At 44.3% G+C, this 14,799-nt stretch overlaps 2 protein-coding genes across 2 annotated transcripts in view; one reads left to right on the forward strand and one right to left on the reverse strand.

Moving 5' to 3' along the window:
- Positions 1 to 772: 772 nt before the first annotated feature.
- Positions 773 to 11,860, reverse strand: traf7 (TNF receptor-associated factor 7). Its single transcript, XM_027017876.2, has 21 exons — positions 11,800 to 11,860; positions 9,597 to 9,732; positions 9,433 to 9,490; positions 9,037 to 9,134; positions 8,027 to 8,143; positions 7,640 to 7,732; positions 7,378 to 7,411; positions 7,034 to 7,217; positions 6,712 to 6,846; positions 6,384 to 6,601; positions 5,592 to 5,665; positions 5,354 to 5,402; positions 5,098 to 5,225; positions 4,825 to 4,907; positions 4,677 to 4,716; positions 4,467 to 4,583; positions 4,156 to 4,278; positions 3,261 to 3,380; positions 3,022 to 3,153; positions 2,786 to 2,905; positions 773 to 2,182 (listed from the first exon to the last, which is right to left on the reverse strand). The coding sequence occupies exons 2-21, from the start codon at positions 9,693 to 9,695 to the stop codon at positions 2,168 to 2,170; spliced, it is 2,037 nt and encodes a 678-aa protein (XP_026873677.2). The 5' UTR covers positions 9,696 to 9,732; positions 11,800 to 11,860; the 3' UTR covers positions 773 to 2,167.
- Positions 11,861 to 13,997: 2,137 nt separating this feature from the next.
- gng13b (guanine nucleotide binding protein (G protein), gamma 13b) overlaps positions 13,998 to 14,799 on the forward strand; it is a 7,604-nt gene continuing 6,802 nt past the window's right edge. Inside the window, exon 1 of the mRNA XM_027017855.2 lies at positions 13,998 to 14,395. The gene's annotated coding sequence lies outside the window, so the exon portion shown is untranslated. The remainder of the gene's footprint in view (positions 14,396 to 14,799) is intronic.

Genomic DNA, 14,799 nt, shown 5'->3' on the forward strand with positions numbered 1-14,799 from the left:
CTGACTGGGAGTCTAAAGAATGGACTGAACTTATGCTCACTGGTGCACAAGTTGGGTGTTAATAATCTTTGACTCCAGGACTGGGATTATGTGATCACTGGTAGATGACCACAGAGCGGGACCAACAAATGCTAGAAAATCTCCAGTTTCCAGACAGAGCCAGAAACCAGTTAATAGAGCATAATAATAATTAAAATATTCACTATTATGTGGATATTATGCTCACAAACAAAATTTGACTTTATATTTTTCAATGAAATGTTATATATTTGTCTGAACGCAGAGAGCTGCCAGTTCACATGGGCTGTAGCAGATAAAACCAATGTCTCTCTGGTCACTCAGTGACCACCAAGGCAACATACAGCTTATCTCAAAGAAGCCTAATATCACTGACCAAGCCCACTGTAGTCACACCTGAGTCCTAGATAAAGGGAAGGTGGAAAATCTGTAGTACATGGTCCCTGAGGGCAGTAATTTGTTGCCTATGTTCTATGACAAATACTAATGATTACAAAATTCAGGACTGGTCTTTGGATTCACAGTCTGGACAGGAAGAGCCCCAACATAACAGGTTTAAGCCAAGTTAGTATTTCATAACAAAATAACCACTAGTTGTACTATAAATGAAAAAAGCCAAGGTTGCGTATGAAAGTCAGAATGGAACTGATGCATACATTTCTGGAGGTAGGCCACTAGGGGGAGTCTGAAACATGGCACTCGGTTGATAATAGCACTACTGTTAGCAGTAAATGTATTTTAAACTCAGCACAGGTTTCTTCGTAGACAAACATACATTACTTTAATGGCAAATTCAGGCGCATGTACTTTCTACAAACAGTCATGTCCCCGAGAAGACCCAAAGATCCAGCTCAGCCTCAGACATAGCGAAGCGACTTCAGCTGGTGCAAAATTAGAAAACAACACCTCAGAAACATGGATATAATGAGTACATTAAAATCGATTTAGAAATTTTAGTGATTTTGTTCGAAAAGCGGCTGTGATGTGTACTACTGTCATAAAATAACACGTAAGAAAATCATAAATACTTTCTCTCATTTTATATATATATATATATATATATATATATATATATATATATATATATATATATATATATATACACATATACATATATATACATACATATATACATACATATATACATATATAAAATGAGAGAGGGGAGCACAGACAGCCCTGCTTGGAGTGCCTCATTACTGCCTCATCACGCTAACGCTTCTCGTAACTCGTACTGGAGTGTTCCCACACAGGCTTTTGTCATTTACTTACAGTAGATCTGTTCTGTCTATAGTGAGTCCATAAGTGCTCTGATTTCATCTATACTGTCTTGCACTGAGTATTAATAAGTCTGAGCTGAGCTGCTGGCTTGCACATGAGCTCCAGGCATGAGAGAGGAGTGCGTTATTAACATTCTGCTCCTCCTAGAATTTAGCCTTGAAGGCGACCACAGAAAAGTATACAAAACAAAAATACACCTATGGTAGGTATATGTTGCACTGTGTGTACACACAGTATAATACAGTACACACACACACAAACCTTTTTTTACTTAGACACTGAAAACCCCATTTGCAGGGAGCAGTGTGCCCAAGCATGTCCAAAGGAGACTTGTTCAGCTGGCACTCTGTAAACCCAGTATTGCAATAGCGCCCTCTGTTGCTGCTCACTGGGGTCTGCACCTGTCCACGACCAGAGTGGGTGTGTCCATTAGAACCCAGCAAAGACCCTATTTACAAAACCGTAAATGCTGACTGCAGGCTAGCCAAGGCAGGGCGGCTCTGGTGAATGCAGAGAGATAGCAGAGGGTCAGGTCATGCCCTTTGAAGGCAAAAACCCTCAGCCACAATCTGCATGCAGACGGCAGCTCAGAGTACAAGCTGTCCCTCGCATAGCCGCCGGGAGTGTGACCACATGCGTTGGAGTGTGTCAATCTCTCACACACACACACAAAAAAAAACAGACAAGAAGAGGAGAGTGTGTGTGTGTGTGTGTGTGGGGGGGGGGTCCTTTGTCCAAGTGCCATCTAGTGATGGAATCACAACATAGTCCTATACTATAGAGCAAAAAAACATTAATAATTAGGGATCCACTCAGTTCCAAAGTGCCAGTGAGGTGTAGTGTCTGTCACTGTTCAGCAGGGACTCATTTAGCAGGTCCACACCTAAGGAGAGAACAGAGTGTGGTCAGATAGATCACTGCACAAGATCCCTCATACTGTTTTAATTACAGTTTTACAAGGGCCAGTTCACCACTAAACTCAACATTATTAGGTTTCCAAGGCAGACAGAGTCAGTGTGGAATGATGATTTAAACCGTATTATTGGAGCTTGTTGGTGGTAATAACTTCAAGGAAGTTATGGGGGGATATTGGGAATTATAAGGATGTGCTGTGAGTTGTGGGGAGTTACAGTGAGTCAATGTGATCAGTTATTATGAACTTCAGGGAAGTTATAGGGGGATTATTGGGAATTATGATGATTTATTGTGAGTTGGGGGGGGTAGAGATGTGAGCAGTTAGTGCGTGGGGGGGGGGGTTGTGAGCAGTCACAGTTGTGAGCAGTCGCTGACTTGTGGGGAGCTCTTCTCCAGCCTCTGAGGAAGAGATGGCATGAAGATATTTGGAACGGGTCTGCTGCTCACCGTGGTCCTGGACTACATGAAAAGCCTTAGCGATATCCAGCGCTTACTCCCAGAGCTGATCTGGAAGAAGGAAAACTAAAGCGCATTCAAGATTAGTTAGCTGGAGTGGCAGAGGGTGTCCGACCTTCACGGTACTGTCCACAGCCCCGGAGAAGAGGCGTCCCCTGGAGACAGCTAGTGCCGTGACACTGCCCTGGTGGCGTAGTAGCGTCTGGGTGCAGATCATGTTGTCCATACTCCACACCTGCACAGGTTCCAAACAAACAAAAATAGAATACGGTCAGTTAGGACCAAATCAGAACAGCATGCAGATACTCAGCTAATAAGTAAAACCCCGCCCACCATGCGCCCAACCCTTACCCTGAGTGAGCGGTCGTAGGAGGCACTGAACACTTTGGTCTGGTCAGGGGTGGAGATGACTGCTAGGGCATAGACTGTACCCACGTGACCCGTCAGCGTGCGCACCTGCTCTTTCGACTCAATATCCCAGACCTGCACAGGTAGAGAGAAGGTCAAAAGGACAGATCAGTGACCAGGCAGTGTAACTCGAAACGGAAGGCACAGTGGGAGACAGTCAAAGGCGCGAGAGTGGTTCTCACGTGGATGAGGTTCTCGTAGGTGCCGCACACGATGTGGTGGTTGGTGACTGCGATGGAGTAGACACTGCCCCCGGAGGTTTGGAGGACATGGACACACTCCAGTGAGCGGATGTCCCAGATCTGAAGCATGAAAAAACAAGCACAGATGCCCCACTCTCTTCTCAAATAAAGCAGAGACATCAGACACTTTTTTGAGTTATATCAAGTGATATAACTCAAGCATGGTTAGTATCCACAGTAATGTTTAAGTCAAGCATACAAACAATATAATTCTGTAACGAGGCTTCAGTTTATGTAAAGAGAAGCTTTTCAAATTTGATGTTCTATTTTGCGGTTGGTGTGGCCACCACACCTGGACTTATCAGCTGTGGAAAAACTGAACACGTTCACAGCTCGATGTCACCGGCCATCACTATGGTAACTGAAGTGGTCACAGGCAGGAGCAGAGAGCTCCACTTAAATCCCTCCCTCTCACCATGTGACCCTGCTCTCTTTCCCTCACACACACACACACACACACCCTCTCTCTTACTCACGCACTTACTCTTCCTTACAGAAACACAAACAAACATTCACTCACACACTCATTCACTCCCTCACCCTGGTCTCTCTGTCCCTCACCCCCTGGTCTCTCTGTTTCTGGCCTAACAGTGAGAGCAGTAGTAAGGTGTATTGTCCACTCCCCGCGTACTCTGCCTGCTGTCCGGTGGAGTGGAGGACGGTTTCCTTGGTCGTCTACACTGCTCCCTAGCCCTGGTCTATCGGACCATGATAAACACACCATATGTTCAGAAGACCTTTCACAACAATAACCAATTAGCACAGGGTTTACGCATAACTACAAACTTCCAGTCTATTTGCATGTGATTGGTTGAAAGGCTCCAGGTGACCTCACCTTGATGGTCTGGTAGGATCCACTGTACAAATGGTTTTGGGAAGCAACCAGAGCTCGGACCCAGTGATTCAGCCCAGTCAATTCTTTCTTCAGTTTCAGTTCTGTGCCAACAATGTCCCACACCTACAACACACACACACACAAATGTTCCATGAAGTCTCAGTCCGAAACGTTTGGGAAAGTCCTGTAGTGGTGAGATCACCAAGCTTTTCCTGCCTGAGCTCTATAACCCCCACCTCCCTCTATCCAGCTACACCCTCCAGACCAGGGCAGCAGAACCCAGTTACACTCTACAGCCCAGCAGATCTCACCTTAATAGCTTTCAGGGAGCCGCTGAAAAGCATGTTGTGGGAAGAGACGAGTGTGCATACAGGGTTGTCATGCGCACGGATCGTGTTCACTTTCTGCAGAGTCTGGATATCCCAGACCTGGACACACCATAACCCCACACACTGTTAGCCAGCAGTGAAAGCGTAGGGTGTCCTGCACACTCTCAACAGTTATTACTTTAATTCACTTACAATAATGGTGCAGTCAGCTGAGCCGCTGTACAACTTGTTCCTGTAGAGAGAGAGAGAGAGAGAGAGAGAGACACAGCTGTGACGGGAGACGTGAGCTCCACTCAGTGCTCTAGAGTCAGTTGTGTGTGGTGTGTGTGTGCACACTCACCCCTGAATACACAGTGCCAGAACAATGCCGTCATGACCCTCCAACGTCTTCTGGCACTTGTATGTAGTGCAGGTGTCCCACACCTTAAAAACAGTGAGTGAGGAAATGAGCCAACGACAATGCAAATTAGCCAAATCAACCTACTGCATACAATAAGTACTGAAGTCTAAAGACCCTGTTAGTGAATTATAAGTTCAGTGCAGTGTATCGTGGGGGGGGGGGGGGGGTTCAGAAGTGTCTAGTGCGTGCATCTGGTCTGAAGAAGCTGAGTACCTTGATGGTTTTGTCAGAGGAGCCACTGAAGAGCAGGTCACCAGTGGAGTAAACACACAGACACCATACCGGACCCTGATGGCCCACAAATGTGCCTTTACACTTAAAGATCTGCTGAGGATCATAAGCTGTAATACACAAACAGCACAGTAAGAACAGCCATACAATACACACACATACACCACAGTAAATCACCAATGTGCACAACGCTAGCATAGAGCAGCTACAGTGCGGTAGGCCATGGAGAGACACTCACATCCCAGAATGCCCATGTTGAGCCTGGCGTTGATGTGGGAGAGCTCATCCTGTACACAGACAAAGGAACGTCAAGGAGGACAGAAGAACAACCACTAAAAAGTCCGTCTTACTCATTCTGGTAATCACACACTTTTCATACATCTTTAGTCGTATTACTACACACCTCAGTGCGTTAAGGTAAGTAACTAAGCACTAAACTGGATGTTCCAGCAGTGATGTTGAGCACTGCAGCTTACGTTGAGCATAGAGGCATCTCTGCGGAACTCCATCAGGTCTTCACTCAGCTTGCTCTGGTTCTCATCCAGCACATCTAGGCAACAGCAGAGAAACTACAGCTCAGAGGAGCTGCACACGGGCAGCATACGTGCTATCGGACTCACACAGTCCGAGCAGAGCTGCATTTTAGCCAGAATCACTAGTGTTACTGCCATTTAGGCTTGTGTCACCACTTTATAGCAACACTCCTAACTTTTTTTTCCCCCCCACAATATATAAATCTATAGGGAAATGAACATGTTCATGTTAAAATTATAATATGCAATAAATATATTGCAATTGTTCTTAATCGGAATAAATTTGATAATGTATTCAATATCGGCAATAAAAAAATTGTGATCATCATGGCTACTTCATCTTAGACACATTTTGTTTTAACTCAACTAACCATTTTATGTATTTCTAACCGTTCTAAATTAATTAACCTCACCACTATCATTTTATCGGATTTCTAGAACATTTTACTTTCGGTTACGTTCTTTTCTCAAGCTCAAAGTGTCACGTACACAGTCATACATGGTATAACTGGCAGTGAAATGCTTTTTGCAACTGCACTGTCCGCGGCTGAGGAGAGATATAGGGAAATGGAATACGGTTTAATGATTAAATGTTTTATTGTTATTATCCTGTGGAGCACTTTGAGCTGCACTCTATAAAGTCATCGTCATCATCATCATCATCATCATCATCTTTTCAACAGAGGTTTAGACATTCAGAGTCACCCAGGGTTGGTCAGTTATGTTGTTGCTCACCAAACTTTAGCTCCAGGTTCTTCTCCAGCTGGTCCAGCTTCTCGGACAATTTGCCCAGCATGGAGCGAAGGAAGGAGATGTCCTGGTCCTTCTGCGCCAGCGTCACCTGCATCTCGTGGAAGCGATCGTCTGTCTGCTGCAGGAACTCCTTCAGCCCCTCGAACTTGCACACATCCAGGTGGGTCTCGTACGTGTCCTGGTTCCCAATGAACGTGCATCTGGTAAACCCCCCCAAAAAAAAGCTTAATTGTTAAGTGTCCTTAAGAATGACCAAATGATCATAAATGTTGTTTTTATGATTCACTTTCTGTCTCACATTCACACCCACCCGTATTTAGAATGGGGGCATTTGATGTGTTCACACTCCTTCAGATGGGCCTCCAGGTTCATCGTGAGCAGAGGGGGGCAGCTGGGATTGTTCGGGCAGCGAACCGGTCTGTAGTCACAGCTGACCTCATGGTCCCTGAACCGCACCCCCCCCCACCACACACACAAACACACACACACACACACACACACACACACACACACACACACACACACACACACACACACACACACACACACACACACACACACACACACAAAGTTACTCTCTTGGGCCAGTGTACTGCAGGTGCTGTAGCAGCAGAGGGGGTGTGCGTTCTCACTTGCGTGTGCTGAGTTTGACAGTGAACGGGCAGCCCAGCGGGTCGACCTCGAAGGCGCACGGCTTGCTGGTGGCTGTGGGGCGGCAGCCGTATTTACAGTGGATGAAGAGCTCCCCGATCTGCTCCGCCACAGCAATGTTATTCACCACCACCGTCAGCTTGGAGGTGTCCACAGGACATTTCTCTGAACACACACCCACAACCCACCCACAAACAAACAAAAGAGAGAAGTAGGCTGACTGAAACTGCACAGCCATGATGAACAGGGGCCTCTGCTTCCCCTCCCCTCAGTTTGAATTACTTTACTGAGGTGGCGTTAGACAAAAGAGGACTGTGGCGCCTACCTGAGGTTAAGGCACATCGCCTGCAGAAGGTATGCTAGAGAGAGAGACACACCATTATAACATTCATATATAACAAATATATTCTTAATAACTTGTGGACACCACAGACTGAGGAACACGGTGCTCAGCTCATGGACTGAGAGCAAACAAATACCCTGTCCAGCCAGTACCTGCTGGTACCCTGCCTTTACCCAGAGCTCCAGCTCCCAGTTGCCGAGAGCCCAGCTGAAGGTAGGGCAGGGTGGAGGAGGGACGCACTCACCCCACAGGTGGTGATGACAGGGTCCTTGAAGACACTGCAGCACAGCTGACAGCACAGCTTGACTGAGGGCTGCTCTGCAAACACCTGTGGCTCCTGACAGAGACAGAACAACAGAGGCCTCCACTTAGACCCAGCAACGCTGTCACTGGCAGACGTGAGCCGGAGTTTGGACCAGCATGTGTGTGTGTGTGTGTGTGGATGTGTGTATTGGTGTGCATAAAGAGCATGATGATGATGATGATGATGATGGTGTGTGGGGAGTGTTTATGGTGATGTGTAGAGAGCAGGTCAGTGGTTGCTCCTGCAGAGAGAGAGAGAGTGTGTGTGTGTGTGTGTGTGTGGGGGGGGGGGGGTGGAAGGTGTAATAATGGTGGTGATTGTACATACTGTGTCTTCTTCCTCCTCATGCAGGGAGAAGGTGGAGCGCAGGGATATGTTGGACTCGGAGTGTAGAGAACGCACGGAGATAGCAGAATCTGAGCGCCGCGGTGTACTGATGGGGGGCTGTGAGTGCGCACGCACACGCACACACACACACACACACACACACACACACACACACACACACACACACACACACACACGGAATCTTCACTGACTGACTGATTCCCACATCTGATCAATGCATCAGCTAAGTAGCAGGTCAAATCAACAGTAGCACTTTAGCAGTGAAAACAGCATTAAACTTTACTGTTGCTCTGCCATTAATCGGGTTATCAAGTAAGCAGGTATATTAGGGAAGCACTTCTTATTAGATTACATCCAAAAATGATTATTTTCATGAATCAGCCTGTGTGTCACTATAAATGAGCTAACAGGCATATTTTAGCAACATTCAGGCAAACTAATATTGTGTCACTACACAGACGATTGGTTTGTAAGTCAGTAGGCCTCTAGGAGGCATTTTACTCAGCAGTGAGACACAGAAGACCCTCAAATTCTGTGCTTCCTTCCAAGATTTCAGCCCTCGTACCGTAGCCACTTGTGTGAGAAAGGCTGCGAGTGGTTGGGGATCTGGTGAGATTAGCCTTGCCTAGTGGTGCTGCAATTTTGGACAAACCCAGTTCGTTCTGTTCAGTTGGCACTTCTAAGTGTTAAACTGAAGTCAACAGTCTGGATATACATAACTATTTTCAGCCGTGCTATGTTAAGCTGGCTACAGCAGCTGACGCAACAGGACAGGCCACCTTACGTTTCTTCAAGAAAGAGGCAGAGCTCGGCAGGAGAGAGAGAGAGAGAGAGAGAGAGAGAGCGAGAGCGCACGCTTCATCAGCTGGACGCATTCAGGAAACACACTGCCCACTGCCATATGGAACAGCAGTGCTGAAAACGCCCCCTGCGCTTTGGACAACAGCCATGCAATAAAACAGCCTGCGGGGAGGTAGAGCTGTGGTTACCATGCCATCATCATCATCACGGGGTGAGTAGGTCAGTGTGCTGGAGGATGACGGTGTCCTGCGATGCTGTTTGTAGTTACTGGAAGTCTCTGCTGAAACTTCAGAGCATCAGTACAACAACAAATCAATGTGATTACACAGACAACTGTCCCAGAGCCGAGAGGCTAATCAGCGACCATATCAGATCATTCTGGATGCTACAATGAATAACTTTTGTCTATGGTTTGCTGTTTACTTATGAAAGTTATCTGCACTGCAAAAACGTATGGCTTTTCTAGGTACATGTTGATTCATTTCTTAAAATTTATCTTGGTTAAGCTAATGTAACAGGGTGCAGAGTCAGTTTCTTGGGGAGCTAACATTTCATTTTTACAGAGTGGCTTTCAGGGTCCTCACCTTTGCTAACTGGTACAACTGATGGAAATGTGGGCCCAAACGTGCTGTCCATCCTGACCTGCACGAAAACAAACCACCACCAGTTGGACATATGAACAGGCAAACACACGAATAAAATAATCTCACAAGCTTGGAGCCACTGAGAGCGCTCTCTACAGTCTCACCCCGTTGCTCAGATCAGGTGAGCTGATCCTGGTGATGGCTGGGGTGGAACTTCCTCCTGAGAAACGGTTGTAGCGCTTAGCTGCTTTACCAGAGTTCATAATCCATCAAAGCCACGTGTTGCTGGGCCTTGGCAGCCTGGGGGGGGGGGGGGGTGGGGGTCATTACACACCACGTCAACGAGGGTCAGGTTAGACCTCAGCTGCAGAACCCCAATCAACTCATCACAAGCTTGAACTGGACTTGATTACTGCACAGTGCTGCTGTACTTCCCCTTCTTCTGCCTGGCACAAGCTGAATATTTTGGGGGAATCTCCTGAAGGAAAACTATTGGAAGGACAAGAGCAGCCACACAAAATCAAGGCAGCCCACCAGGTTATGCTATAGACAGTGAAACTCCGAATAACAAGTGAGAACTTATGAATATTTAACAGACAATGAGCAGTGTGGCTATAAAGTCCAGCTCTGACAAATCCTGTATACTGCAGTTGCAGGACCCAGAGAAATCTCACCAGCACAGAAAACAACACTTCACTGGCAAATCTCAAATACTGACTTTTTCCAACATTAAACCTGAAGGTTGATTACATTAGCAACATTCAAATTAACACAAAACACTATAACTAAAAAGAAATTACCAAGCAGCCAATCCAGCAAACAATCCAGCAAAACCTGTTTAAAAGAAAATACATTAACTATATAAGATACAAGATACTGTAAACAGTTTTGTAGTGCTTTATTTAACACAAAGACCATGAATGGGTCAGCGAGTCAGGCCCTAAAGAAGAAAAAGCAGGATTCCTGCCTCAGATTTCTGCTTTTCCAGTCACTGACATACAGTAACATAAGGAAACACACAGTAGTACTTCATTTCACCTCAGTTACAGGACATGTAAACAAAGCCAAAGGTTACTCTGTGTTGCAACGTTGTTCTCCTTTGCCCATTACAATACTTTTATTACATCACGAACTGTAATTAAACACCTGCACAGAAATCAGTCCTGCCAGAACTAAAACTCCTAATAAAAACCTGGGAGTACACATTATCAAGGATATATACTGTTGGTAACAAATTATATTTATTCAAATTCAAATTTCTATTCATTCATTTTATTATATATATATATATATATATATATATATATTCATATATATATATATATATATATATATATATATATATATATATATATTCATTCATTCTTCTGTTCTATAAATTGGAAAAATGCCTGGGAATTTGTGCTTAATTGCCTTGTCTTGTCTGTAGCACTTTATAGTACAATATTGCCGTGTTAACCAATGAAAACTCCGCTTTCTCTTTTAAATACGTACTACGTCAGTGGTCTTCCGACCGTATTCTAGCGAGTCTGCGGGAGCGTCATCGGGAAACGTCATAAGGCCCGCCCGACAATCTGGACCGCTAACTAGCTTAGCCATCCTAGCTTGGACTGATATTTCTGATTCTCCTTGCCTACGTTGATCTCAGCCATACAGAAAAATACGAAATGTAGAGGTACGAAGAATCTTAAAAGACATTATTTTCAAAGAAGACCATCATCTCGCCAGCCAGCTTAGCTAAACTGGCTATGTAGTGAGATGCCTAAACTAAAAGACATCGACAGACTGGCTCAGAAACTCCAGCATGGTTCCCCTGTCAATCTTCTACACCAACACAAAACAGCACACAGCAAAACAGTAAAACACAGAAAAATGCGACGTAACGTCAGCCAGCTAGACAGGGTAGTTAACTAAGCAGCCAAAGCTAGCTAACTTGCAAACATTTAGGGCTTGTTAGCCCTTAACCCGAGTTAAGTGGTGTGTTGGTGTGAGTGTGTGCTGTTCTCTGTCCTCTACTAAAACGACAGCGACGTGATAAAGTGATTTAAAACATCTGTGGAAAGCTAGAACGCCATAATTCGTAGTTACCAGCCCTAACGTGGATAGATAGCCTAGCTAGCTAACAATATATAAAAATTCTAGCTGGCTATTTGTTAGCTCCTAATACTACCGCGAGTAGGCAGCTAGCTAGCTTAGCTGGCTTTTACAACTACATTTGGGTAACTTGGCTAGCTACCTTTCGTAAAGCAAAAAGTCTGTTGTGACACGACAACTCCTAACTCTTACACTAAAACTCGACGGTAGTGCTCATTTATGAATTACCCAGGCATTTATGTAGGAAACTAAAGAAAAAAAAAAGATTCTTACCTGTAGGCTAACTGCAGTGAAATGTTTCATCTTCCTCAAACGCACACGCCCTCAAAAAACTGGCGGAGACTTCTGGGAGTTGTAGTAAATCGTATCTTAATAGCTGACTACAAAGTCCCATGGTCCGTGTGGCATGATTATTGCTGCATATTCGCCACTGGCTATTCTGGGTTTGTGTTCTTAAATAAACAATTCTACTGGAAAGTTTGGACGTTTTTTTTTTTATACTGGTAGCGTAATTTTCTCACGTCTTGCAATCGTGTCTGGGCATGTGTGTGATGGCATAATTTCAGTGGAAATGGGAAGTGAAAATGCTTTGTTTAGGTGATATTTTAAGCACGAACAAGAAGTCTTAGGTGTTAATAATTGATTCAACGGTAATTAAATGCGATTACACACTATCCACGGCGTGGACAGTAGGGTTACATCTGTCTTCCCGCACACAGTCGAAAATTGTTCCGACGGAGGAGGGTGCTGTTTGATCAGATCATACGAAGTTTCATGAGTTCAGTCTTTCCTTATGCAAAATGAATAGGTTATAGCATTTCTAATTGTATCAGTTATGATGAGATCCAGCGGTTATTTTCCGTTTTAAATCTTTTTTATCTGAAATTTGGCATGTGTCATTGCTATAAAAGCTTAATTCTTGTGATCTCTACTCAGTGAGGTTCTGTAGCCTATTAATTGTCTTCTTGGATACATGTTTGTTTTCCTATCCAAGTAAACTAGCAGAATGAACATGAATAATAAATCCACTCTGAAAGAAATTGCCAGATGGCCTTGTGATAGGCACAGCAAGGCTGCAGAACGAGAATCCCAGTGATGACTGTCCCTAGATGGTGACCGACTTGGGAATGGCAGCATTGTTAGTGCCAGTATCCAGGATATGACCAGTTTACTGACATGCAATGCACTTAGCCCCTGATGACCTAGGCAACTCTAAGCGGCAATGCTGTAAAACAGATGATTAGGATTTAACTTTGTTAAGCCCCTGATTCCAGTCAGCAAGCAGAGAATGCACAAACAAATGAACACCATACACCGTAAAGCCGTTTTTATACATAACCTATAGTTACACTGCAATAGTTATTCTATAGTTTGGGGCTGGGTGCAGATGAGGTCTTGACGGCATCACTCTGTTTTCTGTACAGTGTGCGGAATCTGATGTGCCTTTATTCCATTAGCCTGAGTGCCAGCGGTGAGAGTACTTAAGGGGGATGTAAGTGCTGCAGCATCATGAATGGAAGAACTGTGTTAGGCATCAGTTTAGAAGCAGGGTCCATTAGGGCCGCAGAGAGCCCTCTGCCTTTACTATTCGTGTTAAGCGTCTGAAGCATTCATGCCAAGCTTCTCATGGACACCCATCGGCTCGGGACATGCAACACGCTGCTTTATCTGTAACGTGCACCCAGAGCTTCTGATGGGAAAGTGACATAAAGGCATCCATTATTGCTCTCCCTGTAGCCGTGTGGAAGCCATCAAATACTCGACCCCAGCAGCAAATCAGTCTGATGTGCACTAAAGATGATGTGCATTAAGCTTTTTCTTCGCAGTGGTCTATGTACACATGCAATCATGCATTAGTGTTCAGTGTTACAAAGATGCTACTAAAGAAAACATCCACTGTGCAGTCTATTCAAACCCTATATATGTTATATATGTGTTATATATATATATATATATATATATATATATATATATATATATATATATATATATATATATATATATATATATATAATTTGTGTGTGTGTGTGTGTGTGTGTATGTAAGCATGTATGAATGTTTGTATGTATGTATGTTAAAACTGATTTTAATAAAAACTGCTAACAGAGAATGGCATTTTGCTCCTAGTTTTCGCTGATTTTATTTCCGTTTTTTTCAGATATTAAATATGTCATATTTCTGCTTTTCATTACTTTCAGATTGTACTTGATAGAACAGCACAACCAACAACTATTTTAAATATTCTAAATTGGTCTTTGCATCTGCAGCAGGGACAAACTTTAATCTCTCGAAATTACACATCGTAACGTTGGAAAAGAATTTCGCCATATTAAGGAAGAAATGTCGTGTGAAGCCTTTTTTCCTGAGCACGGCCGTGAACCCTCGAGCTAATGGAGAATCTAGACGAAGCAAAACACTGAAGAGAGAAAAAAAAAAACAACAGGGGAATCAGTGGTTCGTTAGAGTCGTGTGAACCCTCGCCATTGCTTCCTTTGTGGAAAGCATTAACGCCAGCCCTATCAGGTGGAGAGCGCATCCACCCCGAGAGCTTCGCTCTCCGATTCCCTCTAACATTGGACCAGCATCTACTGAGCAAACGTCCTGGTGCTTCACAGGGCTGCCGGCGCACTGCCACCATCTCAACTTCTAGCATCATCTCGCCGCCACTGCAGCCGTTGCTCGCACTTGCCTACACACCAAGGAGGAGGAGCAGCGATCCCAGATCGCCCAGCCTGTCATTATTTAGTTATTTTGGTGTATACTAGGATCTACTATATTTTTGTGTACAGTTGGATTTGCAGTGTTTGCGCGTCCTTTGTCAAACTAAGGGACGATATTCGACAAGAACAGGCACAGTTCACAGCCAAAGGTAGGATGCATCGTCAGGGTAAAACGGAAAACGTAAGAAATAGACCTAATTGTAATGTAACGTTTTTATCCGTGGGCTATTATTTACATTTACATACAACTCACGACTTTACCGCAAGATGTTGATTAGAATGTCAGGCTACATTTCTTTGTTTCTTTCTCTTTTTTTAACGTTGTTTTTTTATTTTTTAAATCGCACCTTCACTAACCCCGCACATCGAGATTAGCTATATGATGCTTTTACGTAAAACTTCAATTTCTCTGTTGTTGCTTCGTTTACCTCACCCGACCCCTTTCTGGTGTGACTGACTCATATCAGTGCTTGCTACCAAAACTGCAGTATTCATGTTGTCCTATAAAATCCGTACTGTAACATCTACACGTACACGTCCGTTTTAATGCATC

Source organism: Electrophorus electricus, chromosome 1 (genome assembly GCF_013358815.1).
Source record: "Electrophorus electricus isolate fEleEle1 chromosome 1, fEleEle1.pri, whole genome shotgun sequence".
Taxonomy (NCBI): domain Eukaryota; kingdom Metazoa; phylum Chordata; class Actinopteri; order Gymnotiformes; family Gymnotidae; genus Electrophorus; species Electrophorus electricus.

Excerpts from the sequence above, each read along its gene's own strand:
- traf7 (XM_027017876.2), bottom strand. The coding sequence starts at position 9,695 with ATGAACTCTGGTAAAGCAGCTAAGCGCTACAACCGTTTCTCAGGAGGA. Across the intron at positions 6,602-6,711 it reads TGCCCCCATTCTAAATACGG|ATGCACGTTCATTGGGAACC; the intron begins GTGGGTGTGAAT and ends GGGGTTTACCAG. Across the intron at positions 2,906-3,021 it reads CCTACGACCGCTCACTCAGG|GTGTGGAGTATGGACAACAT; the intron begins GTAAGGGTTGGG and ends GAACCTGTGCAG.